Below are 21,226 nucleotides of genomic sequence, written 5' to 3' on the forward strand. Positions count from 1 at the left end.
CCCTGTGGCTACATGGAAAGGCTGAAATCCACGAGAAACCACCCAGCTTGATCAATGGGCCCTTCCTTTGCCAACAGGGTGTGTGTGTGTGTGTCTGTGTGTGTGTGTGTGTGACCCCACAGCGCTCCCGACTGCTGACAGGCGAAAAACTCACAGCGTGCTGGAAGCCAGATTGGTGTCTTCGTGCTTAAGCTTCCCATCTAAGGCGAGGCCGCGTTTCTCCCGGTTGTTGGCGAGGAACGGGGTCAGAGTGTAGACTTTGCAAAAAGTCGAACTTGGAGCCACCACATCACTGCAAGTAATGACGCACATCAATGAAAGATAGCGGAGTAGGCCCTGCCCAAATCTAAAACATCACATTACTGCATCTGTTTGTCATAGCATGGAACAGGAAATTAAGTAAATCGCCCCCTCTTCAAACTTTGCTCACCTGAAGGGTTCTTTACACCCTTGTAACAGCTTGCGAATTCAAGTTCCTGATCCTGAGATGAACAAACCTAGGCCCTTTCTACACCAGCTGTTTTTCCAGGGATCATCCCGGTGTGTCCAAATGACGCACAGGGGATCCTGGGATCAGGGAGGCATGATCCCAAGCGTCTCGGAGTGTGGCAACAAGGGACAGGGCCTTTTCGGTGGTGGCCCCCAGACTATGGAATGATCTCCCTGATGAGGCTCGCCTGGCGCCAACGCTGCTATCTTTCCGGCGCCAGGTTGTCTTTGCCCAGGTATATGGCGGCACACCTTAATCACCCACATGTTTATTGCTATAACGGTTTTTAATGCTTTATGTGTGTATGTTCTGTGTTTTAAAATTTAAAATTTTGTATACTTGTTTTTAATCTCAATTTTAGAATTTCTGTAAACCGCCCAGAGAGCTCTGGCTCCGGGGGCAGTATATAAGTGTAATAAATAATTCAATAAATAAATAAATGAGCCCTCCATTGTCGTACTGCTCTAACAGTCAGGAAGTTTTTCCTAGTGTCCAGCCAGAATCTGCCTTCCTTTAACTTGAGCCCGTTCTTCCGTGTCCTGCACTCTGGGAGGATCGAGAAGAGATCCTGGCCCTCCTCTGGGTGACAATGGTTCCTGTGGAGAGTGCTACTCTTTCTACTAGCGTTTGGAGACCTTATACTTCTTAAGACCTTAGACTCCCTCTTCCCTTCCGGGAAGTTGCGCTTCCGTTTAGATGTCCAGGGACGATCCCGGAAGCAGGTAAGTCCAGGATTGTCCCCTCTCCCTCCCCGAAGGCACTTAGGTGTAGAAAGGACCAGAGTACCTGTTGGGCTTCCCTGGTGGTTTGCCACAACTTCCTTTTCATACTCCTCTTTTAATTTTTTGTGACATAATGGTCCTTACCAGAGGAGGGTATCAACATAGAATCATAGAGTTGGAAGGGGCCTAAAAGGCCATCAAGTCCTACCCCCTGCTCAGTGCAGGAATCCACCTTAAAGCATACCTGACAGATAGTTGTCCAGCTGCCTCTTGAAGGCCTCTAGTGTGGGAGAGCCCACCACCTCCCTAGGTAACTGGTTCCATTGTCGTACTGCTCTAACAGTCAGGAAGTTTTTCCTGCTGGCCAGCCGGAATCTGACTTCCTGTCACTTGAGCCCGTTATTCCGTGTCCTGCACTCAGTTGGGATTGGGACCAGTGACAGAAGGTGTAGCATCTCTTATTAAAGCCCAAAACCAATCTAAAAGCGCTCGTTATTTCCATCCTAATTCTGAGAAAAGAACATTACCAGGCGTGACCAGGCATTGAGACGAGGTTAGCGGATGAGGAGATTTTGGACCGGTGATTAGGACCTCATTGCGTAATGTAATCCCTGCAACTGGAAAGTTCAGCTACCCTGTCCCTTAAGCCAAGGCATCATCTGAAAGGTTGGTGCAGGCAAACAAGACGTGATCTCTGTACCTTGAGGAGACAGGCACACATTGGAGCCCTTAATCCCTTTGTTGAGGGATTTGATAGTGAAGCACGGCTTATATAGGAAATTGTGGAAGCAAACCTCTTACTATCATTAGTTACGGACAGATATAGGACAGCCTTCAATTACTCATGACTCTAGAATATTCTGGGCAGCTGGTATCCTGCAAATTAAAGGAAACTAAATATGGTTTGGATGCACATATTATGCCCAAGACATGGGAAATGTATTTTGAGCGAGCTCTTAATTATGACGCTGATATAGACCTGAATATGATTTATTCGTCACCATTTCAGCTCCCTAATATTACAGAAACTGGTCTGTGCCCAGCGGTGAATGCCAGTGAGGTGAAGCAATTAATTTCAAGCTTAGGTAGGTGGAAGACTCCAGGGGAAGTTATGCTTCCTCCGGAAACATTTTTGGATAATATAAATTGATCCCACCCCTGCATTGACTAAGCTTTTTACTTATATTCAAATGGCAAACTCCCCAATGCCTGGAATCAAAGTATCGTGGTCCCTGTTTTTATGAAGGGCAACAAATCTTCTCCAGCCAATTATCAGCCTATTAGTCTGTTGAATGAATCCTCCAAACTGCATACATAATATCTGCTAGATAAAGCGGAGGTCTGAACAGATAAAAATGACATCATTGGAGAGGAACCAGCAGCTTTCTATCACAGTAAATCAACCATAGATCATTGTGTTGCGTTAAATCACTTGAGAGAGAAATATGTACGTCCCCTTGAAGAAGCATTTATATGCCACCTTTGTGGACTTGACCTCAGCCTTCAACAGAATAAACAGAGAGAGGTTCTGGCACAAATTATGGAGGCCTGGGATGAATAGATGCCTTTTAATTTTGATTAAGAAACTATATTCTGATACGGGAATCCAAGTAAGAGTTGGTAAAGCAGGACAACTATCAAAGGAAATTAAAACAGGCATAAGGCAAGGGCGTCTGTCGGTTCCATTTTTGTTTCATATTTACTTAAATGATATAATTGGACAACTGTCCAACAACTCAAATTTCCCTGTGTCTTGGGAATGTCCCATAGTTACCCCTTTTTGGGAGGAGGTTATAAGGATAAACTTTGTACTGAAACGATCTATAATATGGAACAATGTCCATGCCCTTCTAAATTACCTACCGGCTTCTTGGAAGTTAACACACAGAATCATAGAACAGTAGAGTTGGAAGGGGCCCATAAGGCCATCGAGTCCAACCCCCTGCTCCATGCAGGAATACACCCTAAAGCATCCCTGACAGATGGTTGTCCAGCTGCCTCTTGAAGGCCTCTAGGGTGGGAGAACCCACAACCTCCCTAAGTAACTGATTCCATTGTCGTACTGCTCTAACAGTCAGGAAGTTTTTCCTGATGTCCAGCTGGAATCTGACTTCCTTTAACTTGAGCCTGTTATTCTGTGTCCTGCACTCTGGGAGGATCGAGAAGGGAACCTGGCCCTCCTCTGTGTGGCAATCTTTTAAGTATTTGAAGAGTGCTATCATGTCTCCCCTCAATCTTCTCTTCTCCGGGCTAAACATGCCCAGTCCAATGCTGGACGTTGACGCAATTAGGGCGTCTAGATTTTCCCCTAGTTTCCCTTCCCTAAAAACATACCATGGAGAAGAGAAATATCTGACTGAGATCACGTGCCTCTTTCTTCTTCCCCTTTTGCAGCCTTGCGTTTTCAGACAATGAAAAACAACTTTAAGGAAGGGAGGTATAAGCACATCCCCAGAGAACCATGTTCCTGTATTTGTGGTAGGCACGTGGCTGAGGACATTGTACACTACGTGCTACATTGCAAGTTATATCAAATCCCAAGAGATAAATATTTACTGAGATGTTTAGCACCTGTAGCAAACGTCAATGATATAGAGAAAATTATATATTTGCTGTCAAGTTCATCTAAGTTTATTATGTCAAATACAGCTAGATTTGTGGTAAAAGCAGCCCAACTCAGAATAGCCCAAGAGGATAATCGTTTTGCTTAAGAAATGCACTGTGATAATATATTCTTGTAAGTCACTGAGTATTTGTACATAATATATTGAATTTTAACTTTGTGACATAATTCTTAATTGTCAATATTTGGGTTTTTTTTTTTTTTTTTGGCTATACCTTGCACTTGGTTGCCTAATAAATAATTTGCTGCTGCTTCTTTTTCCTCCTCCCTCCCAATCCCCTTTCCTTTAGTGTCATTTTTTTTTTTTTTAGATTGTAAGCCTATGGGCAGGGACCCTCCGAAGAAATATTTTTGTAAGCCCCCTCGAGAGCCTTTTTTGGTTAAAGGATGGGACAAAAGTGCTATAATAAATAAATAAATAAAATGGCAATAATACTCACTCTGCTTCCTCCACTGCGACTGGGCATTTGTACTGGGCTGTGTTAAACAGGCAAATGTCTGCATACTGGCGCACTGGAAGCAAAGAGAGAAAGGGAGGTGAGGGGCGAAAGAAAGAAGGCAGAGAAGTCATTGACGCCTGGAGCAGTTGTGCCATAAGCAGTTCCAGGTTGCTGCAGGCCCTTGGCCCCGAGTTGCTACAGGCCCTTGGCCCTACAGGCCCTGAGTTGGAAGGGGCCTACAAGGCCATCGAGTCCAACCTCGATGGCCTTGTAGGCCCCTTCCAACTCTGCTATTCTATGATTCTATGAGACACCCCCCGTGGCATCCCTTCCTCAGTGAGTCTCCCTTCGCAGCCCCATGGTCCCCAGCTGCTCTTGGTCTTCCTCCTCCTCTTCCTCCTCATGGCTCCCACTTGCCTGCTTGACAGGCAGAGAGCCAGGGAGCAAGGAGGCCACCTCCACTGTCTGGGCCAGAGTGAGGACATGAACCTCGATGGCCTTGTAGGTCCCTTCCAACTCTGCTATTCTATGATATGATTCATACTGCATTCTATTGTATTCTGATGCATTTCATTGTTTTAATCTATTTCCAGTTGTTATGTAAGACGCCTTCAGTGCCATGTTTTGGTAGAAAGGTGAGGTATAAATTAAATAACGTTAAGAACGTAAGAAGTGCCCTGATGCTGGATCAGACCAAGGGTCCATCTAGTCCAGCACTCTGTTCACACAGCAGCCAACCAGCCTTCGGCCAGGGATGAACAAGGCAGGACATGGTGCAACAGCACCCTCCCACCCATGTTCCCCAGCAACTGGGGCACACAGGCTTACTGCCTTGAATACTGGAGATAGCACACAACCATCAGGGCTAGCAGTCATTGATAGCCTTCACCTCCAGGAATTGATCCAACCCCCTTTTAAAGACATCCTGATTGGTGGCCATCACTACATCTTGTGGTAGTGAATTCCATAGTTTAACAATGCGCTGTGTGAAGAAGGACTTCCTTTTGTTTGACCGGGATCTCCCACCCATCAGCTTCATGGGATAATGACCCCTTTGGGTTCTAGTATTTTGAGAGAGGGAGAAAAATGTCTCCCCGTCCACATTCTCCACACCAGGCCTAATTTTGTCCACCTCTATCATGTCTCCCCGTAGCCTCCTGTTTTCCAAGCTAAACAATCCCAGTTCATGTGACCTTCCCTCGTAGGGGAGATGCCAGGGCAAAACGAAAACAAAGTTGACACAAATCCCATCTCCTTTGACAAGGCGCTCCCAAGTTGGGGCCACCACAGGAAAGGTCTTCCTTTGAAAGTGTGGGCTCTCCCACACTAGAGGCCTTCAAGAGGCAGCTGGACAGCCATCTGTCAGGGATGCTATAAGGGTGGATTCCTGCATTGAGCAAGGGGGTTGGACTCGATGGCCTTGTAGGCCCCTTCCAACTCTGCTATTCTATGATTCTATGAAAGTACTTGCAGAAGGGCCTCCTCTGAAGATCTCAGCACACGGGCAGAGCAATAGATCCTTCTCGGGGCTTGGCATCCGGGCCGGCTTGTTCCCCCAGGATGTTTCTTTGAACCACCATCTGGGGAAGCGATGAGAGGCCTGAGCCCATCGTTACCTGAGATTTTAATCTTCTTCACTGTCTTGTTGGTGTTATTCGTCACGTGGACGTTGACGTTGATTGGTTCCCCATGGTAGTAGATCTAGAGTGAGCAAGCCAACGGCAAACCTGGTGATCCTGGAAGAGGAATCTCTAGGAAAGGAGCCCAGAGTTCTTGCCTGTGGCGTCCAGCTTCAAAGCGTCCCTCTCACGGTTCGGACCCGCCGGGCACTCCGGGCACACCCTTGGCGAGGGAACCCTGCTGCAGTGCCCAGGACAGAATCCTCTGCCCCACGGAGCCTCTGCCATGAAACTCCTGCCACCCAAGCCCTGCAAGCCACTCTGAGCCCAATCCTCAGGGACGTTCTCCCACCCAAACTCCATGGGGCCACCCAGTCCCCTGCTCCACAACTCAATCAGTATTAGGCCCGAACTGCAGCAGGCCGCCTCCCCACACAGGCTGCCGCCAATACCATCCCCAAACCTGAGCACGGAGGGCCACCGCCACAGCCCCACCACTTAGGGGGCTCTAGAAAGGCCCTGCAAAATACCTCTTTGTCCAGGGAAGCCTCCAAGTGCAAGGGCTTATCAGACATGAGGAACTGCCGGGTGGTCTCGGCCATGGGCTGCGGCCCCGGGCGCTCGGGGGCATATTGGACTTTGCGGATCACCAAGCGCACGGAGTTCCTGCGGAAACAGAAGGGAGCTGGTTTCAACAAGGAAGGGCAGCAGCTGACGCAGAAACTGAGGGGAATCCGAGGACAACGAAGTCAAGATACATTTGACGGGGCACGGAAGAAATTCATTGACTATGTGAATAAAGAAGAAGATGGGAAAACACCCTCATCGGCCTATATAGAACTATGGAAAACATAGGTGGATTCAGGTATTGAGATTGACTTCCGGATAGCCCTAAATTAAATTAAATTAAATTAAATTGATTTGAATTGAATTTAAATGGAATTAAATCAAATCAATCAATGTTAAACACCTTATATCCAAGCTTGAATAAATGAATAAATAAGTATATTTATTTATTTATTATTAATTACATTTCTATGAAACCTATGGCTGCGAGAGCTGGACCATAAGGAAGGCTGAGCGAAGGAAGAGAGATGCTTTTGAACTGTGGTGTTGGAGGAAAATTCTGAGAGTGCCGTGGACTGCAAGAAGATCCAACCAGTCCATACTCCAGGAAATAAAGCCAGACTGCTCACTTGAGGGAATGGTATTAAAGGCAAAACTGAAGTACTTTGGCCACATAATGAAAAGACAGGATACCCTGGAGAAGAGGCTGATGCTAGGGAAAGTGGAAGGCAAAAGGAAGAGGGGCCGACCAAGGGCAAGATGGATGGATGATATTCTAGAGGTGACGGACTCCACCTTGGGGGAGCTGGGGGTGGCAACGGCCGACAGAAAGCTCTGGCGTGGGCTGGTCCATGAAGTCACGAAGAGTCGGAAGCGACTGAACGAATAAACAACAAAAATGAAATATATATATATATATATATATATATATATATATATATATTTGTATATATATTTGTATGAGTATATATATATATATATTTGTATGAACTCTCAATGTACATAGGTTAGGCGATGTATTATTTGACCCCTGTAACCAGAGCTATGAAACAATAAAAATTGATAAAAATAAAAATAGGGAAAGGCAGCCTTCCTAAGCTGCTTACCCCCCCACCCCGGATGTGTTGGACTACAACTCCCATCATTCCCAGCCAGCATGTGCTGCCTGGGGTGATGGGAGTTGTAGTCTGACTCATCTGGAGGGCGCCAGGTTGGGGAAGGCTGGGTTAGACTATGTCCACGTGGCACGCCTGAAAGTGTTTCCATAATGGCTTAAATGCTACGTTTCCCCCAAAGGATGCTGGGATTGGAGGTGCCGTAGATCCCTTGGTAGAGAACTAGAAGACTTGGAACGGAAGAAGAGCCCGGCTGCTGGATCACACCAAGGGCTTTTTCAGCAGCAGCCCCACACCTCCAGAATGGGTTGCCATCAGGTAGGGTGACCCTATGGAAAGGAGGACAGGGCTCCTGTATGTTTAACAGTTGCATAGAAAAGGTTATTTCAGCAGGTGTCATTTGTATGCATATAGCACCTGCTGAAATGTCCTCTTCATCACCACAGTTAAAGCTGCAGGAGCCCTGCCTTCTTTTGTATCTGGTCATGCTAGGCAGGGCTCCTGCAGCTTTAACTGTGGTGATGAAGAGGACATTTCATCAGGTTCTATATGCATACAAATGACCCCTGCTGAAATTCCCTTTTCTACGCAACTGTTAAAGATACAGGAGACCTGTCCTCCTTTCCATAGGGTCACCCTACATCAGGGTCTGCCAGGCCACGTCACTGCAGGCTTCTAGCAAGGCCCTGAAGACTGACTGGTTTGCTCTGGCCTTCCCCTGATGCTGTTTAATCGGACTGTTCTGGCTTCTAGCCATAATCATGTTCTTTCTGATTTCCTGGTATTTGTTGTTGTTTTTATGATATGAATTTAGTTGTAAGCCACCTCGAATTTAGTTCTAAGCCACTTCCTGCCCTGAAAAGCAGCCTACTCATATTTCAAATAAAGAAATAATCTAGTCCAGTATCCTGTTTCTAACAGTGGTCAGCCAGATTCTTCTGGGAAGTCTACAATTTATTTATTTGTTAATTTATTACATTTTTATACCGTCCAATAGCCAAAGCTCTCTGGGCAGTTCACAAAAATTAAAATCATGAAGAGCATAAAAACAACCAACAATCTAAAAACACAAATACAAAATACAACATAAAAAGCACAAGCAGGATAAAACCACACAGCAGAAATTGATATAGGTTAAAATATGGAATTAAAACAGCCAAGTTAAAATTAAATTGATAGACTGTTAAAATGCTGAGAGAATAAAAAGTTCTTCACCTGGTGTCTGAAAAGATATAGTGTAGGTACCAGGCGAACCTCCTTAGGGAGCTCATTCCACAGCCGGGGTGCCACAGCAGAGAAGGCCCTGCTCCTGGTAGCCACCTGCCTCACTTCCTTTGGCAGGGGGTTGCGGAGAAGGACCCCTGAGGATGACCTTAGGGTCTGGGGAGTGGGTACATATGGGAGGAGGCATTCCTTCAAATAACCTGGCCCCAAGCCATTTAGGGCTTTAAATGTCAATACCAGCACTTTGAATCGGGTCCTGACCTGGACTGGCAGCCAAAGAAGCTGGAAAAGGACTGGCGTAATGTGATCTCGCTGGCCAGTCCCGGTTAGTAAACGGGCTGCCCTGTTTTATACCAGCTGAAGCTTCCGGACCGTTTTCAAAGGCAGCCCCACGTATAACGCATTGCAGTAATCCAAATGAGAAGCTATCAGAGCATGGATCACTGTAGCTACAAGCAGGGCCCGGAGGCAACAACCCCTTCCCCACTGGCTCGTAGCACCAGGAATTCAAAGCCGTGCGACCTCCGGACGTTCAGTTTCCATTTGGCTTCCCTACACAGACGGTCATCTAGCGGTTGCCACCATACTAGAACGGCATCTACCTCTGTTGCCATCCAATCTCCTCCTTTCCCAGGATGTAAGTTCCTCGGGGCAGAGCCTCTGTGAACCACAATGCACATTGATAGCACTAAAGAAATAATAACGGCGACAGTAGCAACGCTGCTGCTGCAAACCAGGGCACCGGCCCTTGCCCACCTCTTGTGAATCTTCTCCTCCAGAGTCTCTGCGCAGAAAGCTTTGACCTCATAGTCAACACCGCAAGCCTGAGAAACAGAAGGAGGCAAAAGAGAGTGGATGTAGGCCGCAGCCTTGCAGCGTAAACATTCAGGGCTAAATAACCAACGTTACTGTTATGACTGTGGCCTTAGCTAGACCTCAGGATTATCCCAGGCAAATGGAGGGGTCATCCCTGCCTGCTCCCAGGATCCCCTGTGTGTCATTTGGATGCACAGGGATGATCCCGGGACGATCCCAGGATATAGGCTTGGTCTAGCCATGGCCTATGAGACCTTGGGCTCATCTACACCAAGCAGGATATTCCACTATGAAAGCAGTATATAAAAGGCAAGAGCCACACTACTGCTTTATAGTGGTACATAGCTTCCAAATCATGTGAGGTCCTGGTTCCTCTCTTTTCGGCCTTGGTTAGGCCTCACCTACAGTATTGCATCCAGTTCTGGGCACCACAATTCAAGAAGGACGCAGACAAGCTGGAGCGTGTTCAGAGGAGGGCAACCAGGATGATCAGGGGTCTGGAAACAAAGCCCTATGAAGAGAGACTGAAAGAACTGGGCACGTTTAGCCCGGAGAAGAGAAGATTGAGGGGAGACATGAGAGCACTCCTCAAATACTTAAAAGGTTGTCACACAGAGGAGGGCCAGGATCTCTTCTCGATCCTCCCAGAGTGCAGGACAGGGAATAACGGGCTCAAGTTAAAGGAAGCCAGATTCCAGCTGGACATCAGGAAAAACTTCCTGACTGTTAGAGCAGTACGACAATGGAATCAGTTGCCTAGTGAGGTTGTGGGCTCTCCCACACTAGAGGCCTTCAAGAGGCAGCTGGACAGCCATCTGTCAGGGATGCTTTAGGGTGGATTCCAGCATTGGGCAGGGGGTTGGACTCGATGGCCTTGTAGGCCCCTTCCAACTCTGCTATTCTATGATGCAGCATTATTATTATTATTATTATTATTATTATTATTATTATTATTATTATTATTTAGATACCGCCCCATAGCTGAAGCTCTCTGGGCGGTTTACAAAAGTTAAAACCAGTGAACATCAAAAAGAAATATACAAAATGTAAAACCATAAAAAGCGTAAAATACAAACAAAACCAGACAAAATCCATTTAAAACAACTATTCTGGGGTAAGTTAAAAAAACTCAGCCTATGCTGTTAAATGCTGTTAACTGCCTGGGAGGAGAGAAAAGTCTTCTGGTGCAGAAAAGATAACAATGTTGGCGCTGGGCGAGCCTCACTGGGGAGATCATTCCAGTCGGGGGCCCACCACCGAGAAGGCCCTCTCCCTGGTTGCCATCCTCAAAGCTTCCCTTGGCGTAGGCACTCAGAGGAGGGCCTTAGATGTTGAGCGCAGTGAGCAGGTAGGTTCATGTCCGTCAGGTATTGTGGTCCCAAGCCGTGTAAGTGGTACTGAAGTGCGCTGGCTACTGTTGGGGCCCATGGACACATCTAAACCAAGCAGGATATTGCACTATGAAAGTGGTATGAAAGCGGTCTATGGTCTGTGTCCATGGGCCCCAACAGTTGTCAGTGCACTTCAATTCTGCTATAAAGCAGTCGTGTGGCTTCTGCCTTTTATAGACCGCTTTCATAGGGGAATATCCTGCTTGGTATTTATGAGCTCCTTCGCCTCACGGTGCAGCCAACAATAAGCAGGGAAGTTCTTGTTTGGGGCAAAGGGGCATTGTTTTGGCTATTTTGGTTTCCCCTCTGCCTTGCAAGGCAATGCATCACCCATCAGGGCCTTCTAAGCAGCCTCCTAAATGAGGCTCCTCCAGCAACCTCTGGAGTTTCAAACAACATGCAACTGAGCACTAACTGAACAGCCTTGAAGTGCACTGAAGTGCATCCTGTGGTGGATTTTTAAAATTAAAACAAGTCTTATTAAAACAATGCCAAAAGAAAACTGACGGGAGATCGCCCTAAAAGGATCCATTAAGGCCAGGGGACAAGAATCATAGAATAGCAGAGCTGGAAGGGTCCTACAAGGCCATCGAGTCCAACCCCCTGCTCAAGATGCTTGTCCAGCTGCCTCTTGAAGGCCTCTAGTGTGGGAGAGCCCACAACCTCACCAGGCAACTGATTCCACCGTCGCACTGCTCTACAGAAGGAGTCTGTACCTTCCTTGTAGGGATGTGGGAAGCTGGCATCGCTGAAGCTGGCAAGGTTAGATCTGAACAGCACCCCTCCCCACAACCTCCATTTCTGGGGGTCCCACCTACCCACACGACATGCCTTTTTTCTTTTTTTACCTTTCCTGTGTCCTCGGGTCCAGGCTGCAGCGTCACAGAGCAGGGAAGGTTGGGAGGGATCTGAAACGGGAAAAACAGCCTTTGAATAAACGACCCCACAATGCCGACCAATGAAGCCAGGGCCCCGTTTGCACGGCATTTTAACAAGCCCCGAATGACATGCCAAAATGGCATTTCCTGCACCGTTCACACATGCTTGGGGGTCGTTTTCAATGTGGCAAGATTGCCTTTAAGTTTCTCGACATTGAGAGCCAGTGTGGCGTAGTGTCTAAAGCGTTGGACTGGGAGTCAGGAGATCTGGGTTCTAGTCCCCACTCGGCCATGGAAACCCACTAGGTGAGTTTGGGCCAGTCACAGGCTCTCAGTCCAACCCACCTCACAGGGCTGTTGTTGTGATAAAATCAGAGAACCATAGAATCATAGAATAGCAGAGTTGGAAGGGGCCTCTAAGGCCATCGAGTCCAACCCCCTGCTCCATGCAGGAATCCACCCTAAAGCATCCCTGACAGATGGTTGTCCAGCTGCCTCTTGAAGGCCTCTAGTGTGGGAGAGCCCACAACCTCCCTAGGTAACTGATTCCATTGTCGTACTGCTCTAGAATCATAGAATCATAGAATAGCAGAGTTGGAAGGGGCCTACAAGGCCATCGAGTCCAACCCCCTGCTCCATGCAGGAATCCACCCTAAAGCATCCCTAACAGAGGGTTGTCCAGCTGCCTCTTGAAGGCCTCCAGTCTGGGAAAGCCCACAACCTCCCTAGGTAACTGATTCCACTGTCATACTGCTCTAGAATCATAGAATAGCAGAGTTGGAAGGGGCCTACAAGGCCATCCAGTCCAACCCCCTGCTCAAAGCAGGAATCACCTTAAAGCATCCCTGACAGATGGTTGTCTAGCTGCCTCTTGAAGGCCTCTAGTGTGGGAGAGCCCACCACCTCTCTAGAGGAGGAGGAGGATTATGTTTGCCGCTTTGGGTTCCTTGGAGGAAAAAAGGCAGGATATAAATGCAATAAATAAATAAATATTGGTAGGAGATTCAGGACAGATAAAAGGAAGTCCTCCTTCACACAGCACATAGTTCAACTATGGAACTCACTACCACAAGATGTAGTGATGGCCACCCATTTGGATGGCTTTAAAAGGGGGTTGGACAAATTCATGCAGAAGACTCCTATCAATGGGTGGAATGGGGGGTGGGGGAGAGAGAAAGAGAACCTCCAGTATCAGGGGCAGCCTGGCTTTCCGTACCAGTTGATAGGAATGCGAGCAGGATGGGGTACTTGCGCTCATGCCAAACTTGTGGGCTTCCCAGCGGCGCCTGGCTGGCCACCGTGGGAACGCAGGATGCCGGAAGGGATGGATCCGATCCAACGGGGATTTGCTTAAATTCGTATGGCTTTATGCCTAATGGAGTGTGAGGTCAAGTTAATGAAGCCAGGGATCGTTTCCCAAAGAAACTGAACCCGGACGGAGCTCTCCGAGTGGGAATTGCTGCGGATCCTCCTGGAACCTGCGACTCAGGCGAGCGGCCACTGGATCTATAGTGCGGGAAGGCCGGAGCTCAGGGCTAGAACAGCCGCTTTGAATGCAGAAGGTCCCAGGTTCAAGCCCCAATCGAAGGATGTGGGGGGAGCGTTCTCTGACGGAGACCGTGGACAGCCGCTGCCAGTCAGAGCCAGGGCCGGCATCAAGGCTTGGCACTGACAGGCAGCTGCTAATGGCCCACTGACAAGCAGCCCCGGACTTGCTTCTCCTCTTCATCACTGGAAACAAAGCCCTATGAAGAGAAACTGAAAGAACTGGGCAGGTTTAGCCTGGAGAAGAGAAGATTGAAGGGAGACATTAAAGCACTCTTCAAATACTTGAAAGGTTGTCACACAAAGGGGGGCCCAGGATCTCTTCTCGGAGTGCAGGACAAGGAAAAATGGGAGGATCGAGAAGAGATCCTGGCCCTCCCCTGTGTGACAACCTTTCAAGTATTTGAAGAGTGCTGTCATGTCTCCCCTCCATCTTCTCTTCTCCAGGCTAAACAGGCCCAGTTCTTTCAGTCTCTCTTCGTAGGGCTTTGTTTCCAGACCCCTGATCATCCTGGTTGCCCTTCTCTGAACACGCTCCAGCTTGTCTGCGTCCTTCTTGAATTGTGGAGCCCAGAACTGGACGCAATACTCTAGATAAGGCCTAACCAGGGCCCAATAGAGGGGAACCAGTACCTCTCGTGATTTGGAAGCTATACTTCTATGAATGCAGCCCAAAATAGCATTTGCCTTTCTTGCAGCCGTATCGCACTGTTGGCTCATATTCAGCTTGCGATCTACAACAATTCCAAGATCCTTCTCGTTTGTAGTATTGTTGAGCCAAGTATCCCCCATCTTGTAACTGTGCATTTGGTTTCTATGTCCTAGATGTAGAACTTGGCCTTTATCCCTATTAAATTTCATTCTATTGAAGCACACTGGTCACTTTTGGAGCACATGACGCGTTCCATGTACCACTTTGATAGCATTATTTCCTGGTTTTTATTCCACAATATCCTAACAAAGGTGGAAGAACCCGGGATGGCTGCCCACACCACCCGCAGTCCTTGGGATCGTCCCGGGATTGTGGGAAAAATGGGGCTAAAAGGGCCTGCTTATATCCTGGGGCAAAGGGGGGGATCATCCCTCCCTGCTCCAGGGATCCCCTGTGCATCATGCGGTTCACAGGGACAATCCCGGGACGATCCCTGGGATATCGACTGGTGCAGACATGCCCTCGGTGTCCTTGTAGCGCTGAAAAGGCCAGAAAGTGCTCGAGCCTCTTCTGGGCAGCACTGGAAGTATTTGGTTTTACTTATTCCTTCCCGCACATTTCGATGTTTTGGTGTTGTTTGAAATAGCAGAAAAGCCTGCAAAACTTGCTTCGCTCACCACGTTCCCCAACCTAGCATCCTCTAGAGGGGTTGGACTACAGTTCCCATCATCCCAAGCTAGCAAGCCCATTGGCTGAGCAGATGCAGAGAGCCAACTTGACCTATCTAAAAATATTTGTCCTTTGCGTCCGGCCTCAACGAAGCAAGTCGTGCCTCAACCGCGTCGCTTCTGCTGGAACATCTTTTTCTAAGTCCCCTCATGCTCAGCAGCACGCGACCCGGCTGTTCCTCTCTCTGGCGCCACGCAAGGCCAGAATAAATGGAGGTCATTACCAGAACGCTTAAGCCGCATTGTGTGGGAACGGACTGAGATTGCGATGCCCTCGGCAGAAAACGATGTACGAGCTCAGGGCTCCGGCTGCGCAAACACTGACCAAACACCCTGGAGTGAGATGCCGCTGGCGCTGCGGAGGCACCTCCTGGGCAAAAACAGTGCTGAGGTGGCGATACTGGAAGGCGCAAACAGCAGTGACAAAAGTGGGCGGCCTCAACGCTGGCCGGAGCACCGCATCTTGCCCTGGTCTCCCCCTCCCGCCCACTCATGGAAGTGCTGTTAGTCGTCACACCAACCAACGGACTTCTGATTTGACCATGCTGAAATATTGTCAAGAATTCCCGATCCTCCCAGAGTACAGGACACGGAATAACGGGCTCAAGTTAAAGGAAGCCAGATTCCAGCTGGACATCAGGAAAAACTTCCTGACTGTTAGAGCAGTACGACAATGGAATCAGCGACCTAGGGAGGTGGTGGGCTCTCCCACACTAGAGGCCTTCAAGAGGCAGCTGGACAACCCTCTGTCAGGGCTGCTTTAGGTTGGATTCCTGCATGGAGCAGGGGGTTGGACTCCATGGCCTTGTAGGCCCCTTCCAACTCTGCTATTCTATGATTCTATGACTTGATGCAGGAGACCTGAGAGCAGTCTTCACATGCAATTTTTTTTAGAACAACAACTTGAAATGCAGCCATGGAGGGCTGTGGCATTGATCCACAGTGCCTTGTGGATGAAGTGTGGCAAGTGGAACGCTTAACACTTTTCCTGTGGGCCAACTTTCTAATAAAAAACCACCGTTCCAAATGCCTTCTCATGTGTATGTGTGCGTATGTGTGTAGGTGGAGTGGTGGTGTCCCTGCAACTTTTCCCCATGAGGAGAACATAAAACAGCCAGCCTGCCCCTATCCATCACATCTAGTTTGGCTCTTATCGGACTATCCTTTCATGAGTGGCTACGTGGACTAGCTTGACCTGGGGTCTGGAAACAAAGCCCTATGAGGAGGGACTGAAAGAACTGGGCCTGTTTAGCCTGGAGAAGAGAAGATGGAGGGGAGACATGATAGCTCTCTTCAAATACTTAAAAGGTTGTCACACAGAGGAGGGCCAGGATCTCTTCTCGATCCTCCCAGAGTGCAGGACAGGGAATAACGGGCTCAAGTTAAAGGAAGCCCAATTCCAGCTGGACATCAGGAAAAACTTCCTGATGGTTAGAGCAGTGCGACAATGGAATCAGCTACCTAGGGAGGTTGTGGGCTCTCCCACACTAGAGGCCTTCAAGAGGCAGCTGGACAACCCTTTGTCAGGGATGCTTTAGGGTGGATTCCTGCATTGAGCAGGGGGTTGGACTCGATGGCCTTGTAGGCCCCTTCCAACTCTACTACTCTATGATTCTATGACCCTCAGAGGCAGCTGCAGCAGCGGCGCCACCCTCAGGCACATGGTAACTTTGGCCATTTTCACATGGGGCCAAGGTCATGAAAAGATCCCATGATAAAGTCGTCGCCCGCTGAGGATTTCAACACTTCGGCAACGGGTGTAGGACTCCACTCTTGGCTGCTATATTGGTAGGGACGGTGCCACCGACTGGATTCAACAGCACTTGCCCACATGTGGCACGGTTCCACCCCCGGCAACCCTTTCAGCCATGTTTGGATGAGGCCTGAACCTTGCCCAGGGTGGCATGGCAGAGAAGGGAAGGGTAGGGCGGGCGGGCGAGGGGGCGAGGCGGAAAGCAAAGAAGGAAGGCTTCATACCTCGAAGGTAAATGGGTAGGCGTGCTCACCGAGCTTCTTAATCAGCCGTTCCTGGAGACGTGTCAGGGGTTTCTTCTCCTCCGGGACTGGGGGGAACGCCTGGATGTTGGCTACGAAAAGGTCTTTGCGAAAGGTCAGGCCCAGGACGTCCAGGTCCTCGCGGCCGTAGCGGAAGGCGCATGTCAGCGTCACGAAAACTGTACGGGAGAAGGCAGAAGGCATCAGGAGAAGGAAAGTTGGGAAGGAAGGAAGCTGGCAGGGAGAAATTCCTTGGCAATCGCTTTAAATGGCCCTACATTTTCGTACGCTTCGATCCTGATTGTAAGTCGCCTTGATTCTCTTTCTGAGAAAGGTGTCTAATAAATGCAATAACTAAAGCAATTCTTCGTTTGTTTATTTAAACCAGCCTTCCTCAACCTGGGGCGCTCCAGATGTGTTGGACTGCATCTCCCAGAATGCCCCAGCTGGCTGGGGCATTCTGGGAGTTGTAGTCCAACACATCTGGAGCGCCCCAAGTTGAGGAAGGCTGGTTTAAACTAATTATATGCTGCTTGATATCATCTAATCTCTGAGCGGTTTAACGTAAGGAATACCTAATTCCAACTTAAAATCCTACGCAAAAACTATATAAAATGATAAATAATTAAACGTACAAAATAATAAAATAAAAATACTGCAGAAACGGCAAAATGAATATTAATGTTAATTGCAAGGGGCCTCCAGCAGGTTCGTGGCATGTGCCCCTAGCCATTCCCTTTCATGGCTTGTTTTCAATGCGTACTGCCAAACAGAGTAAAAAGTTACCTTTCCTTTCTTTTAAGTAGTCCGGATCAACCAGCACAACGCCATCTGCAAAAGGAGTAAAGGCAGAAATAAGGCCCTTGCATAGGGGAACCATATGGAAAGGAGGACTGGGCTCCTGTATCTTTAACAGTTGTATTGAAGGGGGAATTTCAGCAGGTGTCCTTCGTGTGCATGCAGCACTTGGTGGAATTCCCTCTTCATCACAACAGTTAAAGCTACAGGAGCTATACTAGAGTGACCAGATACAAAAGAGGGCAGGGCTCCTGCAGCTTTCACTGTTGTGATAAAGAGGGGTTTCACCAGGTGCTGCATGCATACAAACGACACCTGCTGGAATTCCCCTTTCAATACAGCTGTTAAAGATACAGGAGCCCTGTCCTCCTTTTCATAGGGTCACCCTAATTTTCCTACAAATAACAACAAACACCATTTAGAAATCAACGCATCACTGATACTTCTGTTCTGCCCAGTTCGTCTGTCTGGCTATCATGCTAGGGCTCCTTCTCAGTCCCCCAGCATGGCAACCACAATAACTGTGGTTCCGCAGGACCAATCCACGTGACTGGTTGCTGCGGCGATTCCAAACTGCACGGAGATCAGAGAAACTGGGTCAGCTGACACACACATACACACACACCCCGATACATGGGAAGGCAAACAAGCCTAAGCGATTGTGCCTTGAATATGTGGAACCAAGGGGGCTTGTGGACTCTAAAACCAGGGACAAAAGACATCAGAACCAGGGGCCGGTGGGGGCAAAAGGCCTTAGCTTAAGCCAGCCTTCCTCAACCTGGGGCGCTCCAGATGTGTTGGACTACAACTCCCAGAATGCCCCAGCTGGTTGGGGCATTCTGGGAGATGCAGTCCAACACATCTGGAGTGCCCCAGGTTGAGGAAGGCTGGCTTAAGGAGTCCGATTCCAAAGACGTAGCATGTACTCAGAGCCGATTATACATCCCATAGCGCCATCGAGGCAGGCATGTGCTGAACAGGACACACCACTGCCCAAAGAGCTTTTCTCTTGAATGGGGATGTTGTTGCAGGGACCGGGGATGGGGGGACGGGGGGGGGGGGACCGGGCAGGCAAGAAGGCCGCTCAGTAGATTTGGCTCTCACTTCAGTTGTGGGAGAGGAGGGCTCAGGGCTTCAGCCAGGGGAAACGTGGGCTACACAGGAAGATTTGGAGAGAGGCGGCATCACGTAGGATAGGAACGTACAGAGGAGGAAGGCAGAAAGCATAGAATCATAGAATCATAGAATAGCAGAGTTGGAAGGGGCCTACAAGGCCATCGAGTCCAACCCCCTGCTCAATGCAGGAATCCACCCTAAAGCATCCCTGACAGATGGTTGTCCAGCTGCCTCTTGAATGCCTCTAGTGTGGGAGAGCCCACAACCTCCCTAGGTAGCTGATTCCATTGTCGCACTGCTCTAACAGTCAGGAAGTTTTTCCTGATGTCCAGCCGGAATCTGGCTTCCTTTAACTTGAGCCCGTTATTCCGTGTCCTGCACTCTGGGAGGATCGAGAAGAGATCCTGGCCCTCCTCTGTGGGACAACCTTTTAAGTATTTGAAGAGTGCTCTCATGTCTCCCCTCAATCTTCTCTTCTCCAGGCTAAACATGCCCAGTTCTTTCAGTCTCTCTTCATAGGGCTTTGTTTCTAGACCTCTGATCATCCTGGTTGCCCTCTTCTGAACACGCTCCAGCTTGTCTGCGTCCTTCTTGAATTGTGGAGCCCAGAACTGGACGCAATACTCTAGATGAGGCCTAACCAGGGCCGAATAGAGAGGAACCAGTACCTCACGTGATTTGGAAGCTATACTTCTATTAATGCATGGGGATGATAAAGGGGCAGGTCTTCTTTGGGGACATGATGGCGGTGGAGGAGGGAGGCTCACAGGCAGTCGCGGAATGGCAACTAAAGCCAGGCAGACTGCAGGGCGTGTTGTAGATCATAAGCTGAATATGAGCCAACAGTGTGATGCAGCTGCAAAAAGAGCAAATGCTATATTTATTTATTGCATTTATATACTGCCCCCCATAGCTAGAGCTCTCTGGGCGGTTTACAGAAATTCTAAAACTGAGATAAAAACAAGTATACAAAATTTAAAACTCTAAAACACAGAACATACACACATGAAGCATTAAACACTGTTAAAATAAACATGTGGGTGATTAAGATGTGCCGCCATATGCCTGGGCAAAGAGGAGAGTCTTAACCTGGCGCTGGAAAGATAGCAGCGTTGGTGCCAGGCGAGCCTCGTCAGGGAGATCGTTCCATAGTCTGGGGGCCACCACCGAAAAGGCCCTGTCCCTTGTTGCCACACTCCGAGCCTCCCCCGGAATAGGCACCCAGAGGAGGACCTTAGATGTTGAACATAGTGACCGGGTATATTCACGTCGGGAGAGGCGTTCTGTCAGGTATTGTGGTCCCAAGCCGTGTAAGAATAGCTTTCAAATCACGCAAGGTACTGGTTCCCCTCTATTCGGCACTGGTTTGGCCTCATCTTGAGTATTGTGTCCATTTCTGGGCACCACACTTCAAGAAGCATGCAGACAAGCTGGAGCGTGTTCAGAGGAGGGCAGCCAGGATGATCAGGGGTCTGGAAACAAAGCCCTATGAAGAGAGACTGGAAGAACTGGGCATGTTTAGCCTGGAGAAGAGAAGATTGAGGGGAGACATGAGAGCACTCTTCAAATATTTCAAAGGTTGTCACACAGAGGAGGGCCAGGATCTCTTCTTGATCCTCCCAGAGTGCAGGACACGGAATAATGGAGTCAAGTTAAAGGAAGCCAGATTCCAGCTGGACATCAGGAAAAACTTCCTGACTGTTAAAGCAGGACGACAATAGAACCCATGACCTAGGGAGGTTGTGGGCTCTCCCACACTAGAGGCCTTCAAGAGGCAGAAGGACAACCACCTGTCAAGGATGCTTTAATATGGATTCCTGCATTGAGCAGGGGGTTGGACTTGATGGCTTTAGAGGCTCCTTCCAACTCTTCTAGTCTATGATTCTATGGAGAACTCTGGATGGCCCTGCAACATCTCTCCAGTATCCCTGATCCAAACTTTTTTCTGAAGGTCCAAACCTCAGCACTTCAACACCGGGTGTCTTGCGTTGGAATACTGGTATGCACGGACAGGAGAGAACACTGGCATGCAGAAAAAGGACTCAAACGTCCTAAAACATCCAGTTGCAAAAGTTAGCTAGTCTCTTGCAGGGGCGGGCAACCTGTATTCCTCCAAATGTGGTTTCAACTGCAATACCCACGATCCCTCCCCATTGGCTACGCTGCCTAAGGCTGATGAAAGGTGCAGCCCAAGAACACCTGGAGGGCCACAAGAGGGCCAGCCCTGGGTTAGTGGGACACCATCATCACAGAAGCCACGGCTCACAGGTGTCAGGATGGCAGGTTCTGAAGGACAGTTGAGCAAAGGAAGTTAATTCAAAGTTAATTTGAATCATGGGAACATTCAGTGATAATTCTGATCCCAAAACCAGATAAAGATTTGACTAATCCCGATTCTTATAGACCTATTTCTTTAATAAATCAGGATGCTAAAATTTTTACATCTATTATGGCCAAACGATTAAATAAATTCTTGGCAGAATATATAGGAGCAGATCAATGTGGGT

General features: G+C 48.5%; 1 protein-coding gene across 3 annotated transcripts in view; it reads right to left on the reverse strand.

The window, feature by feature from the left end:
* The window catches only part of LOC134399346 (beta-arrestin-1), a 177,799-nt gene that overhangs the window by 12,857 nt on the left and 143,716 nt on the right, over positions 1–21,226 (reverse strand). For all 3 annotated transcript variants that reach the window (XM_063127367.1, XM_063127365.1, XM_063127366.1), the window contains exons 4-11: positions 17,592–17,636; positions 16,788–16,984; positions 11,856–11,915; positions 9,557–9,624; positions 6,425–6,560; positions 5,892–5,976; positions 4,276–4,348; positions 155–292 (exon numbers count right to left, since the gene is read on the reverse strand). In XM_063127367.1, coding sequence (XP_062983437.1) covers positions 155–292; positions 4,276–4,348; positions 5,892–5,976; positions 6,425–6,560; positions 9,557–9,624; positions 11,856–11,915; positions 16,788–16,984; positions 17,592–17,636 — 802 coding nt within the window. The remainder of the gene's footprint in view (positions 1–154; positions 293–4,275; positions 4,349–5,891; positions 5,977–6,424; positions 6,561–9,556; positions 9,625–11,855; positions 11,916–16,787; positions 16,985–17,591; positions 17,637–21,226) is intronic.

This window comes from Elgaria multicarinata, chromosome 5, assembly GCF_023053635.1.
Source record: "Elgaria multicarinata webbii isolate HBS135686 ecotype San Diego chromosome 5, rElgMul1.1.pri, whole genome shotgun sequence".
NCBI lineage: Eukaryota > Metazoa > Chordata > Lepidosauria > Squamata > Anguidae > Elgaria > Elgaria multicarinata.